Source organism: Danio rerio, chromosome 24 (assembly GCF_052040795.2).
Source record: "Danio rerio strain M-AB ecotype USA chromosome 24, GRCz13ab, whole genome shotgun sequence".
NCBI lineage: Eukaryota > Metazoa > Chordata > Actinopteri > Cypriniformes > Danionidae > Danio > Danio rerio.
Genome location: NC_141044.1, coordinates 37,505,400 through 37,519,196, shown reverse-complemented (window position 1 = coordinate 37,519,196; position 13,797 = coordinate 37,505,400). Strand labels below are relative to the sequence as shown.

At 35.0% G+C, this 13,797-nt stretch overlaps 1 protein-coding gene across 1 annotated transcript in view; it reads left to right on the top strand.

Moving 5' to 3' along the window:
* Nucleotides 1-13,797, top strand: part of agap3 (ArfGAP with GTPase domain, ankyrin repeat and PH domain 3) — a gene marked incomplete in the record, with an annotated part of 350,962 nt that overhangs the window by 328,167 nt on the left and 8,998 nt on the right. The window contains 1 exon segment of the mRNA NM_001440741.1: nucleotides 11,323-11,578. Coding sequence (NP_001427670.1) covers nucleotides 11,323-11,578 — 256 coding nt within the window.

The window sequence follows — 13,797 nt, the reverse complement described above, 5'->3', positions numbered from 1 at the left end:
CCTCCTTAGGAGTCATTCTGCCTCTGCCATGACACAGTGAGCTTCCTGTAAAGAATTCAGATGAAGAGAGAACAACAGAAGAAAAACAAGCTCTGAAAGATGGACTTCTTGAGAAGGGGAGGAGGCTAATTACACACACATCGCACACTCGTACACACTTGCACAGCTATCCTTTTGAGGACATTCACTGACACACTGTAATGTCCAATTCCTAACCCTAACCTTAACTATCATAGCTGAGTGACTGACCCTAACCCTTAAAGGGATAGTTCACCCAAACCTAAAAATTCATCGTTCAATCATTGTCATCATTTCACTTTACTCATTTCAAACCTCTATGAGATTTGTTGAACACAGAAGAGGATGGAAGAAAACTGGAAACCTGTAAACATTGACATCCATTGTATTTGTTTTTCCTGCTATGGAAGTCAATGGCTACTGGTTTTCAACATTCTTCAAAACATCTTCTTTTGTGTTCAACAGAAGAAAGAAAAACCTTTCAAGGATTTTAAATACACAACATGAAGCATGTGAATGATACGGGCATATCTAATAGCTCATAGCAACGTGTGTTGGCTACCTCTTTGCACTTCATGTTAGTTAGTTAGGGCCTACTCACACTATGCCATCCGTACCGTGCCCAGGCCCGTTTCCCGGATCGTTTGAGAAGTGTGAGTGCGCTGAATCGGGCTCAAGCACGGTTCACTTGGCCGGCCCTGGCCCGGTTGGAAGAGGTGTGCCTGAGCGCGGTACACTTGGGCTTTGGCGCGGTACGCTTGTGTGTGAGCGCGAAACGCGCCAAAGCCTGAAACCGAAAGCGAGACGTGACTTTTAAGGGACTGTTTGATATGGATTTATTAATCATTCTTACTGTTCAGTGAACGCAAACTGCCGTAGTTTATTAAAGACGCAAACTCCACACAGCACGTCAGCTGCGCGCCTTCAGCAGATCTCCTCATTCCTGCAGCACGAGAGCTTTGATTGTTTATGAGCGCCAAAAGTGGCGGATCTGTTCGGTAAAATATCTGACTGTGTCCCCGCATCCCTAAGGACTGTTTGGCGAAATATTTGACTGCATGTCACTGCATAACAAACGACTGAAAGGATATAACTAGAGAAATCTCCACTGTGCTGCTAAATGAGAGCGTATGGCAAGCCGTTTTAACATTTAAACCTTGTTCTGACTATCCATAAATATATTTAGAGATATAATTATATATTTTGACAAGTCATTATTATAATTCGACTTGTCAGAATGACAATTAGAGATATCTGCAATTACAATGGTACTAGTACGAAATCAGATTGGAGATATCTGCAAATATATTATGACTAGTCATATTCCTCCATTGACTTCCATTAAAAAATATTTGCAGATATCTCTGAGTTTTGACTCGTCAAAAATCCAATTCAAGATATCTACAACTGTAATTCGACTATTAGTAAATTAATTAGAGATATCTTCAAATATATTTGTAAATATCTCTAAATATTACGAATTAAAGACATCTGTATGACTAGTAAAAACTCAGTTAGAGATATCTCTAATTACAATTGTGACGAGTCAAAACTCATTTAGAGATATCTGCAAATATTTTTCAATGGAAGTCAATGGAGGAAAATGACTAGTCATGATATATTTGCAGATATCTCCAATCTGATTTCGTACTCGTACAATTGCAATTGTAGATATCTCTAATTGTTATTCTGACTAGTCGAATTATAATTATGACTAGTCAAAATATAATTACAGATATCTCTAAATATATTTATGGAGTCAGAACAAAGATTTAAATGCTAAAAAGGCTTGCCATAGAGAGCGCTTCTGAACAGAGCAGCAGCGATGACGTAAGCGTGCCGTGGCCCGGTATGGTGTGAGCGCGGGCCGTCGGGGGAGACGGGAGGGGGGACAAGCGTGCTTTGGCCCGGTTCGAGGCAACTGTACCTAGTGTGAGTACGGCCTTAGTTAGTTAATTAGTTAGTTAGTTAATTAGTTTGGTTTGGTTTGATTGGTTGGCATGGGCTTTGCTAGGCCTATTTTAAGGGGGCTGTAGCCCTCCTATATTTCTACTTAGCCCCCTAAAACTTTTGCGATTAGCTCATAAACTGTACACTAAATTATCGGCTCAGTCCCCTTTAAATTTGATGTAAAAAACGGCGGCAGAATTCAGCTCCTCCCTGTCTTTTGTTGTTCATTTGATCAGCAAACCACAGCCGTGAACAGTGAGAGAACGAGGTGTGTTTATCGATAAATTGTTATAATATCTGCTTATTTTGCAGTTCTTTGATATAGATAACCTTGTATCCCAGTGTCACAGAGGAGCAGTTTTCTTGGCGTTCACCTCATCAGCACAGTGGTTTCCTCCAGCGAAAAATGTAACTCTTAATGAACATTTCGCTGTTTTTATTTTAATATGAACTACCAATATTAAACACTTTACACAGTCTTGCACAGAAAGGATTAAACACAGTGACAGAACTACTTAGAGCAGGGGTTCTCAACAGGTTTGGCCATGGGACCCACATTTTTACATGGTCATCAAGCCGCGACCCAAATTTTTAGGAACTATAATACAATTTTAGGAATTATACCTAATTTGTGTTTATTTGTTACCATAAACAAGTAGTCAGAGATACATCATTAGAAATTCACCAAGACTTACAAATAAACTATTTTATTGCTGTTGTTTAACAAAATGGATCAAATTATAGAAATATTACAAAGTAAAAACGACAAATACTGTTAATATAAACTGTTAATAAAACATGTTCTCTGGTTTCTAAATGTTGTTTTAATTTAGAAGGTTTCATGCTCTCTTATGAGAGCACCTCACTACATATGACACTGAGGCTTTAAGTCTTTTTTGTTGTCAATATATATCCATTTTTTACATATTCGGGGTCGTACTTGCGCTTCGACATATTTGTTGCAATAATTAAATGAAATTTCACATGTCAAACGGTAGGGTTTTCCTGCACGCATTTCAAAATAAAAGTCCGGTTTAAGCAAAATAAATAAACAAAATTTAACTTTTGTTGTTTTTTTTACCACACACTCTGCGACCCACTGAAAATGTTCCCACTACCCACTTTTGGGTCGCGACCCACCAGTTGAGAAACACTGACTTAGAGAATGTACTCGTTTTAACTGTCACTGAGTCACTGACAGGAACAGAAACAAGTGTTCGAAAGTATTAAATAAGTGTTGTCTAGTATTAAAAAAGTACTACTTATTTATTATTATTATTATTCAGATTGTGAATTATGTGAATTAACCCTTGTTTGGAAATATATATTTATATGCGTCATTTAATTAGAAAAGTAGCAGTTTATTTGTTTAACACATTGAAACAAAAAATGCACTTGAATATAGAAAGTGGTTTTTACTACAGTAAACAGGTGGGTTGAGCCTATTTGGCTTATTCAGAACCCAAATGGCTATGCCTGTCTGTAATAAAGTGGAATACTAGCGACCCATATTAAACAAACATTTTTAAGGTGTACTACTATTAAATTACTACTTATAAATGTAATATTAATTATATATATATATCTTATATCTATATTATTATATATATATCTTTGGCCTTAGTCCCGTATGGTTGCGGGGGTCGGCTCTTTGGAACAAGCCATTTTTAGACTTGTCCATTGGATAACAACTTTTTTACACATTCCGGCTGGCCTGTCATCTGGGCCTGTCACCCTCATACACTCATACACTAAGGACAATTTAGCCTACCCAATTCACCTGCAGCATGTCTTTGGACTGAGGGGGAAACCAGAGCACCCAGAGTAAACCACATATATATATGGTTTATATATATATATATCCGCTTGTTAAGTGTGACGTCACACGGAACGGCTTCCGGGTCCAAGCGCTCTGTTCAACTGAATGGGGAGACTCATGAAATGGTAATAATAAATGTTTACAAAGTGATTTGCTTTCGAAAGTCACGATTGCAATATATATGTCCATGCCTAATATCCGATGGCCAGAAAGAGATTAATTTTTTTATAAATTGTTAACATTTTGGTATTTGTTATGCAGCAAGCCCATAGATTGTTGTGTACACTATGACTTTATGTAAAATTAACTTTAACGTGTGATAGGAATAAAACGTGATCATAAACGAATGATTTCTCCACTCATATGAATGGTGGCTTGACAAGTGGTGACAAACACGTCACCACTTAACAAGCGGATATTTATTTATTTATTTATTTATTTATTTATTTATTTATTTATTTATTTTATTTTTTTAATCTTATAAGGGGCTGAGCCCCCCTAAAATTAAATGAAAATCCTAAAAATGCCACTGTTGGTTGGTTAAATTTATTTGTCCCTTGAGGGAAATTTCATTTGCAGCATTCACTCACAGAGATATCTGACTTTTTTAAATTTGTCATTTATATAAATAAATAAAGAAAATTATTAAAGAAAAAAAAACCTTGGTACCACTACACTAAATATTCAATCCACTGGCCATGAACTGCTACTGAAGGAGGAGGAATTTAAAAACTTAATTGCTTAAGGTATAAATGATAATCTTTTCCTATTTAACATCAACAGCCTGAGGTATCAAGACATTTGTGCTGCCCATTACATTACAAACCACAGGAGAGGGCAAATTCTTCAGCAGGATAGCGCTCCTTCTCATACTTCAGCCTCTACATCAAAGTTCCTGAAAGCAAAGAAGGTCAAGGTGCACCAGGATTGGCCAGCCCAGTCACCAGAGATGAACATTATTGAGCATGTCTGGGGTAAGATGAAGTAGGCGTTCAAGATAAACCCAAAGAATCTTAATGAACTCTGGGAGTCCTGCAAGAATGCTTTCTTTGCCATTTCAGATGACTTTACTAATGAGCACATGCACATCCTTGCACACTTATGCATAAACAAAAACACAAGCAACTTGTTTATATGCACACACACTTCCTTACACAAATGCACACACTTACACAAACAAATGTGAGCAAGCGTTTCCACACAAAACCAAATCACACATGCACAGAACATGAACGCAACACACACACTTGTCTGAGCCCAGAGTCCATTCAATTGCTCTCTGCCTCATTCACAAAGAGCTGTCAGGCTTTTGAGGAAGCAGCATTAAAGATGTGCTTTTCTTAATTAGCTGATGCCATTGTTGCCAAAGTGACTTAAACAACACTTGCTGGCTGCTGTAGTCTTGAGGGAATGGAATGCTGGCGCAGGATAACTGATGATCGGTTTGGAGATGCCACAACATTTGTTCTGCTTCATAAAGCCGCTGTTGTTGCACTTGTGAAACGCTCAGATGTAACTGCTGACTCCAGTCATTCAATTAGACGTTAAGTGGTTTCTTTTAGTAGTTTAGGTCAGGTTTGTTCGGTTATCTTATACATTTTTAAAAGGACACCTTGGTGTTGTGTGTTGTAGACTTTTTATAAATGTAGATTAGAGACTGTTGGAATGATTTGTTTTCTGTATCTGTATGTTTTCTGATTATCTTTCGCTGCACATCCAGGTCCAATTTCATGCAAAATACACACATGAAATTTATTTTTAGAATTTTTTTTTTGTGTAGTTTTAACAAGGCAATGAAACTTTGGAAAGGTTTTAAGATTTAAGACACATTTTAAAACACATTTTAGCCATCTCATTTTTCTGTTTTAAGAGTCGACCGTTTAAATTTTAGAGGTTGACTCTTTTATTTATGATGAGGTTAAATTTTAAACTTTAATCTTTTAAAAATACTTTTGTTAGTCTATCTATAAAGTTTCTGTCAGAGACTTTCTGTAAGATGTATTTAGCCTTTTTTCTGTATCTTTTTATATTATTTTGTTTTTGATTCTCTCTCTCTCTCTCTCTCTCTCTCTCTACAAAAGAACCGAAATGAAATGTTTCTATTAAATGTTGTTAATGAATCTGATATTTTCATATTTAAATAATGTAACTCAACAGATAGACAATGCAGAAGACATCGGCAAGCAAATCAAGGCAAATCTAATGTAACTCCATTCTGTCTTAAATGAGATTGTTTTTGTTTTGACTATAATAATTTCATTATAAAATGTAAAACATTATATATATATATATATATATATATATATATATATATATATATATATATATGCTGTATTAGTTACTGTAAAGTGATGTTTTTTAGTTATTTTTAAATATTATTAAATAAATTTGGAAATTACTGAAATTACAACTATATTGTCCTTCGGCCCACTTGCCTCAATTAAGTTTCATTTTTGGCCCTTTATAAAAAAATAAAATAATAAAACAGCTAAACAGATGCGTTTTCAGTCTTGATTTGAATGTGCCTAATGTTGGAGCACATCTGATCAGTTCTGGAAGCTGATTCCAGCAGTGGGGGGCGTAGTAGCTGAAAGCAGATTCACCCTGGTTTGACTGAACTCTTGGAATTTCTAGTTTAATTGATCCTAAAGATCTGAGTGATCTGTTGGGTTTGTATTCAGTGAGCAAATCTTGAATGTATTTAGCTCTTAGGTCATTTAGTGATTTATAGACAAGTAGTAATACTTTAAAATCTATTTTGAATGTAACTGGGAGTCAGTGTGAAGACTTGAGGACAAGTGTGATGTGCTCTGATTTTCTGGTTCTGGTCAGAATCCTGGCCGCAGCGTTCTGGATGTGCTGTAACTGACTGAATGTCTTTTTGGGAAGGCCAGTGAGGAAGATGTTACAGTAATCCACCCTGCTGCTGATAAAAGCATGAACAAGTTTCTCAAAGTCCTCTCTGGAAACAAAGCATCTAATTCTTGCGATGTTTTTGAGATGATAGTATGCTGATTTACTGACTGCTTTGACATGACTATTGAAACTTAGATCTGACTCCAGAATCACACCAAGATTCTTGACCTTATTTTTTTGTTTTTTGACCCCTAGAGCCAACGTACGCATTTACCTTAAGAATCTCATCTCTGTTCCCAAACACAATGACTTCACTTTTCCCTTTATTAAACTCAAGAAATTTTTGGCACATTAGGCCATACAATGGTACATTTTCGCACAACTCAGCTCACATAAATTTGTACAAATTGCCCACTAAACTGATAAAACGTGAAATAGTTATGTTTCCTCATGAGATAAGGCTGAGTAAAACGCAATAAAGTCCACATGAACCGGAAGCTGAGACTGTTTTTTTTTTTTGTTCATATTGTGAGGCGGTTCCTAGATAAACGCAATATTAAACGAGAAAACAGTGAGTGTGGCTTGTTTTTTGTACTGTGAGCTGATTGGATGTAGTAAATTAAGCATTTCATTCAGAAAGATTAAGAAAAGGATTTTAGAAGAGTTATTACAACCTAACAGACACCTCCTCCTCACCATTTCTGTTTATCCGCTTGTTAAGTGGTGACGTGTTTGTGACGTATGTATGCTGTTTCCGGGTCCAAGCCGCCATTCATTTGAGTGGAGAAATCATTCGTTTATGATCGCGTTTTATTCCTATCACACATTAAAGTTAATTTTATATAAAGTCATAGTGTACACAACAATCTCTGGGCTTGCTGCATAACAAATACCAAAAATTTAACAATTTATAAAAAAATTAATCTCTTTCTGGCCATCGGATATTAGGCTTAGACATATATACTGCGATCGTGACTTTCGAAAGCCTTAAATCGCTTTGTAAACGTTTATTATTACCATTTCATGAGTCTCCCCATTCAGTTGAATAGAGCGCTTGGACCCGGAAGCCGCTTCGCATGACGTCACACTTAACAAGCGGATTGTCAAAACTGACAGCTGGAGGGGTGTGGTTAAGTATGTTAGCCACGCCCAATACCTCAGACAGACGTAATATGAGAATTTAACTGAAAACAAACAGTGCATTTTCAGATTTTAGTTTTAGATTACAATGGCAAACTATGTATTTTTTTCTTAATTAAATTCCCAGATGAATTTTTCACCACAAAACTACCAATGTGAGCTAACAAAATCAATATGGCTAGTTTTGATTTCAGGTGCACTTTAAGAGCATCATAACAGAGCTGTGTAAATATAGACAAGTGTACATTTCCATCAGAATAACCGGTCATTATTTACTCTCCCGGCTGTTTGTTGGCTCTTCAGCTGGTGATGTTGTGCTCCAGTGTCTCAGATCTCCATCCATCACCTTCATCTCTGCAGACTCTATCAGTTCTCTCTCTTTCTCTCTCCGTCTGTCTGTCAGTCACCCTGACCGGCTAAACAACGGCTCCTTTCTGCTCTCCTTATCACCGGGTCAGCGGGTCAGTCCGGCACTGAGCATGCTCACACGCGCCTCGTATCGATTTTAATTTAGCGCCGTACCCCCTGAATGCCAGCATGAGCGAGGAGCGGGGGGCCGGCGGGTGATAGAGAGCCGCAGATAGAAGGCCATTCTCTGGGCCGAGTGTGTCTCTTTCAGCCCTTTTCTTTTGCTTTCGGATCTGGCGGGCTGCCGACGGGCCCCTAGAGGGTTTGAGGGGCCAGTGCTGAGGGGGCCGCCATTGTGGGGATTCACCAACACTGACAGCGGCGATAAAAACACTGGCTTTCCCTCACACACACACACACACACACATAGACGCTTCAGTATTGTCCAGCGTAGACATGCTGTTCACAATGTGTAACCTTTCGATAGCCAGACAGACTTTAACCCTGCGTGTTCTGATGGTAAATCAGAGTGTGTGTGTGTCTGATTTGTACGTTTAACCTTCTTCCCTTGTGACCTCTGTCATAATCAGGACTGAATTACCCTGGACTTGGAGGAGCTGATAGGATTATGTCAGAAATATGGACTCTGCTGGGATTATGGGTTTATAAATCGCAAAGTTTATCAAGTGTATCAAGATCCAGCATGTAAAAGTGTGTGTAAACAGAGGTTGTGTATATACAAGGTATATATGGTGAAAGAAAAGCAGAACTTTTATTAGTTGTGTATATCTATATTGGCATGTTTCAGTTATGTAATATAAATGATCAACATATTTGCACTTAATAAAGTGATGTAGTTGAGTGGCACGGTGGCTTAGTGGTTAGCACTGTTGCCTCACAGCAAGAAGCCCACTGGTTCGAGTCCTGGCTGGACCAGGTGACATTTCTGTGTGGAGTTTGTATGTTCTCCTTGTGTTGGTGTGGGTTTCCTTCGGGTGCTCCGGTTTCCCCCACAGTCCAAAGACATGCGCTGTAGGCGAACTGGATGAAATAAATTGGCTGTAGTGTATGATTGTGTGTGAATGTAAGAGTTTATGGGTGTTTCCCTGTACTGGGTTGCAGCTGGAAGGGCATCCACTGCATAAAACATATGCTGGATGAGTAAATAAACTATAGTCATATAGTACTGTTTGTGAATTCTAATTAACATTTGCACCTTATACAGTTGAAGTCAGAATTATTAGCCCCCCTGTTTATATTTTTCCCCAATTTTTGTTTAACAGAGAGCAGATTTTTTTCAACACATTTCTGAACATAATCATTTTAATTACTCATTTTTAATAACTGATTTATTTTATCTTTGCCATGATGACAGTAAATAATATTAGACTAGATATTTTTCAAGACACTTCTATACAGCTTAAAGTGACATTTAAAGACTTAACTAGGTTAATTAGGTTAACTAGGCAGGTTAGGGTAATTAGGCAAGTTATTGTATAATGATGGTTTGTTCTGTAGACTATCAAAAAATATATAGCTTAAAGGGGCTAATAATTTTGTCCTTAAAATGGTGTTAAAAAATTAAAAACTGCTTTTATTCTAGCTGGAATAAAACAAATAACACTTTCTCCAGAAGAAAAAAATATATTATCAGACATACTGTGAAAATGTCCTTGCTCTGTTAAAAATCATTTGGTAAAAATTAAAAAAAGAAAAAAAAAGTCTAAGGGGGACTAATAATTCTGACTTCAACTGTATATAATTAATTTACTTTTGTAATTATTGCATGAAAGTAAATTTGTATTATATAATATATTATATAAATAAAAAATAAACTTCTGTTGTGTTTTAGTTTTTGATGTTACTTTTTTATTTTAAAGTAGTATTGTATATAATAAAAAATAGATTTTTTATTTATTTGTGATTTTATTTATTGCATTAAAGCTTTTAATATATAATATATCAAATAAATAATAATATTCATTTAATATATGTAGTACATTATATGCAGAACTGTCATTTTTGTGTTTGTTTTTGATGTCAATTAAAAAAAAAAAAATATATATATATATATATATATATATATATATATATATATATATATATATATATATATATATATATATATATATGTATATATATATATGTATATAATGTTTTTATATATATTTATTTATTCGTTCATTTTCTTTTTGGCTTAGTCCCTAATCTGGGGTCGCCACAGTGAAATGAACCACCAACGTACTCGGCATATGTTTTTTGCAGCGGATGCCCTTCTCCAGCTGCAACTCCACCACTGGGAAACACCCATACAAACTCATTCACACACATACACTAGAGCCAATTTAGTTTACTAAATTCACCTATAGCGTATGTCTTTGGACTTGTGGGCGAAACCGGTGCACCCGAAGGAAACCCATGCAAACACTGGGAAAACATGCAAACTCCACAAAGAAATGCCAGCTGACCCAGCCGGGACTCGAACCAGCGACCTTCTTGCTGTGAGGCGACAGTGCTAACCACTGGGCCACCGTGCTACCCAGAAAACCAATTATGCAAAATCAAATACAAATTTTTATCAAAGAGAAAAAATCAAGATAAGCATTAAAAAAGTTACATTTAAATAAAATGTTGTAGTTTGTCATTTTTTATTTATGATTTTTTTTTTCAATAAATTTTTATATATTATTTTTTATAATATAATTTATTATATTTTAATATCCATTGATTTCCTTTCTGTTTTTTGTAGGTCAGTGGAAATCAGAATGGTTTTGTTTTAACATTCTTCAAAATATCTTCTTTTTTGTTTGACGTAACAAAAAGTCGCACAGATTTGGAACGATGTGAGGAGTATTTGGATTTTTGAGTTTGTCTTTTAAAATGAGAGATTCTGACAAATGTTCTCAGAAACGTTGGAAGTTCAGGATATATAAGCTTTCTCTCACTTCGGACTTTATCGCTGTTTTAAATTTATACCTTGAAATTCTGTCTTTTTTTTACGATTTAAAAAATTTAGACTTCTGAAATATAGAAATAGAAATATAGAATTCTGAGAACAAAATCTGAAGTCCTGAAATATTTGAAAATATGACATGCTGATTTTAATCAAAATCACAACAAAATGTCTTTTTTTTTATTTTACAAGAATAAAAGCACTAACGTTTGATCCTTGTGTGTTTGGTTTTTGGCAGGGAGGAGAAGGAGCGCTGGATCCGGGCAAAGTATGAGCAGAAGCTGTTTGTGGTGGCTCTGCCTCAGTCAGACGTGCCGCTGGGACAGCAACTCCTGCGGGCCGTGGTGGAGGACGACCTGCGGCTGGTGGTGCTCCTGCTGGCCCACGGCACCAAAGAAGAGGTCAACGAGACCTATGGGGATGGTGACGGACGCACAGCCCTGCACCTGTCCTGCGCCATGGCTAATGTGGTTATCACACAGCTGCTTATCTGGGTAAGGAAACACACTCGATTTCAGTCTTACACTTCTCTACAGAATACATGTATAGATACATTTACTGTAGTATAATAGATGTATAATAATAGTCCTGGTTCTCATTTACTCAAATGAGTCTTTAGGTTTTTTCAGTGGGTAATAAAATGGGTTTTTACATATCAAAGCAATTGATTTAAGTGTTTAATTGCATTTTTCTAATTAAAAACTAAATAAATCATGTCTTCTTTTTTTAACCATGATTCACAGAAGGCAGCTTCTGACATTATTATTTTTGCCTCCTTTATTAATGTAGGAACGTATGAAGCACAACTCACAGATTCATCTTGAACTCAGGAATCCTAAAATTCTCAATTGTGTGGATTCTTAGTTTAATGACTGGATTTCAGTGCAGAAATTGTCCAAATTCAAACATAATAAAATGTTAAAATACAAGACCACTGTAGTCAGAACTTTTAAAAAGTGTTACAGTTCCAGGATTCCCAATCAGTTAGTACTGAGTATAGAGTGAATGTGGTGAAAAATTAAAACTTGCTTTGAATTTACTCATATTGGCACTGAATCTGAGATATTAAAGGCTTTTATAAAGCTTAATCAAACTAACTTTACATCTTTACTAACTTTAAAATAAAGAACACAAAAACATATTGTTGCACTATACATTTGAGTTCATTTTAATGAATTTTAATGCTCATATTAACTAACTAAAGTAACATCAAGTTAAGTCTGATCTAACTTTAATCTTAAACACATTAACGATAAAAATTGCTTTTGCTGCCTATTTAAAGTACTTATTTAATATGAGTTGAAACAACACAATTCTTAAGTTTTTGGGGTTACAATTCAATTGTCTTATGTTCAATCGACTTACATTTGCAAAAGTGACTAAGTTAATCGATTTGTGTTTGGACAACATGAAGGAATTGTGTGGAACCCAGCATTTTTTCACGGTGTATGTTGTTTTTGCTAATACTTAAGTCAACTTAAACTAACATTACAATCAACTAACTAAATAAACATCTAGTTAACTTCTAATCTAACTTAATTCAAGAAAAAAAACACATATTGACTTTTTTAAATCAAGAACACAAAAAACTTATTGTTGCACTGTACATTTGAGTTCATTTGAATTCATTTTAACGTTCATATTACCTAACTAAATTAACATCAAGTTAAGTCTGATCTAACTTTAATCTTAAACACATGAACTACTTTAAATAAAGATCATACACTCAAACCTTTATATATATATATATATATATATATATATATATATATATATATATATATACAGTTGAAGTCAGAATTATTAGCCCCCTTCGATTTTTTTTCTTCTTTTTTAAATAATTTCCAAATGGTGTTCAACAAGCAAGGACATTTTTACAGTATGTCTGATAATATTTTTTCTTCTGGAGAAAGTCTTATTTGTTTTATTTTGGCTAGAATAAAAGCAGTTTTGAATTTTTTATGAACCATTTTAGGGACAAAATTATTAGCCTCTTTAAGCTATATTTTTTCTTCATAGTCTACAAAACAAACCACTGTTATACAATAACTTGCCTAATTCCCCTAACCTGCCTAGTTAACTTAATTAACCTAGTTAAGCCTTTAAATGTCACTTTAAGCTGTATAGAAGTGTCTTAAAAATATAATTTAAAATATTATTTACAGTCATCACGGCAAAGATAAAATAAATCAGTTGTTAGAAATGAGTTATTAAAATTATTATGTTTAAATGTGTTGAAAAAATCTTCTCTCCCTTAAACAGAAATTAGGGAAAAAATAAACAAGCGGTCTAATAATTTAACGGGGCTAATAATTCTGACTTCAACTATATATATATATTTTTTTTTTTTTTGATCGTTCAAACTACTTATTTAAAATGAGCTGAAACAACACAATTCTTGATATTTCTTGATATAAGTCAAAAGTCAAAGTCAGCTTTATTGTCAATTCAACCACATGTACAGGACATACAGAGAATGGAAATTACGAAATGTGTATAAGAAATAATGTTAATACAAAAACTTATTTTTTGTATGTCCAATCCACATAAAATTTGTTAAAAGTGTTAGGTTAACTTAATTTGTGTCGGGACAACATGAATGAATTGTGTGGAACCCTGTGTTTTTTACAGTGTTGTTTTTGCTAATACTTAAGTCAACTTAAACTAACATTACAATCAAAACTAAATGAAAATCTAGTTAAATCTAATCTAA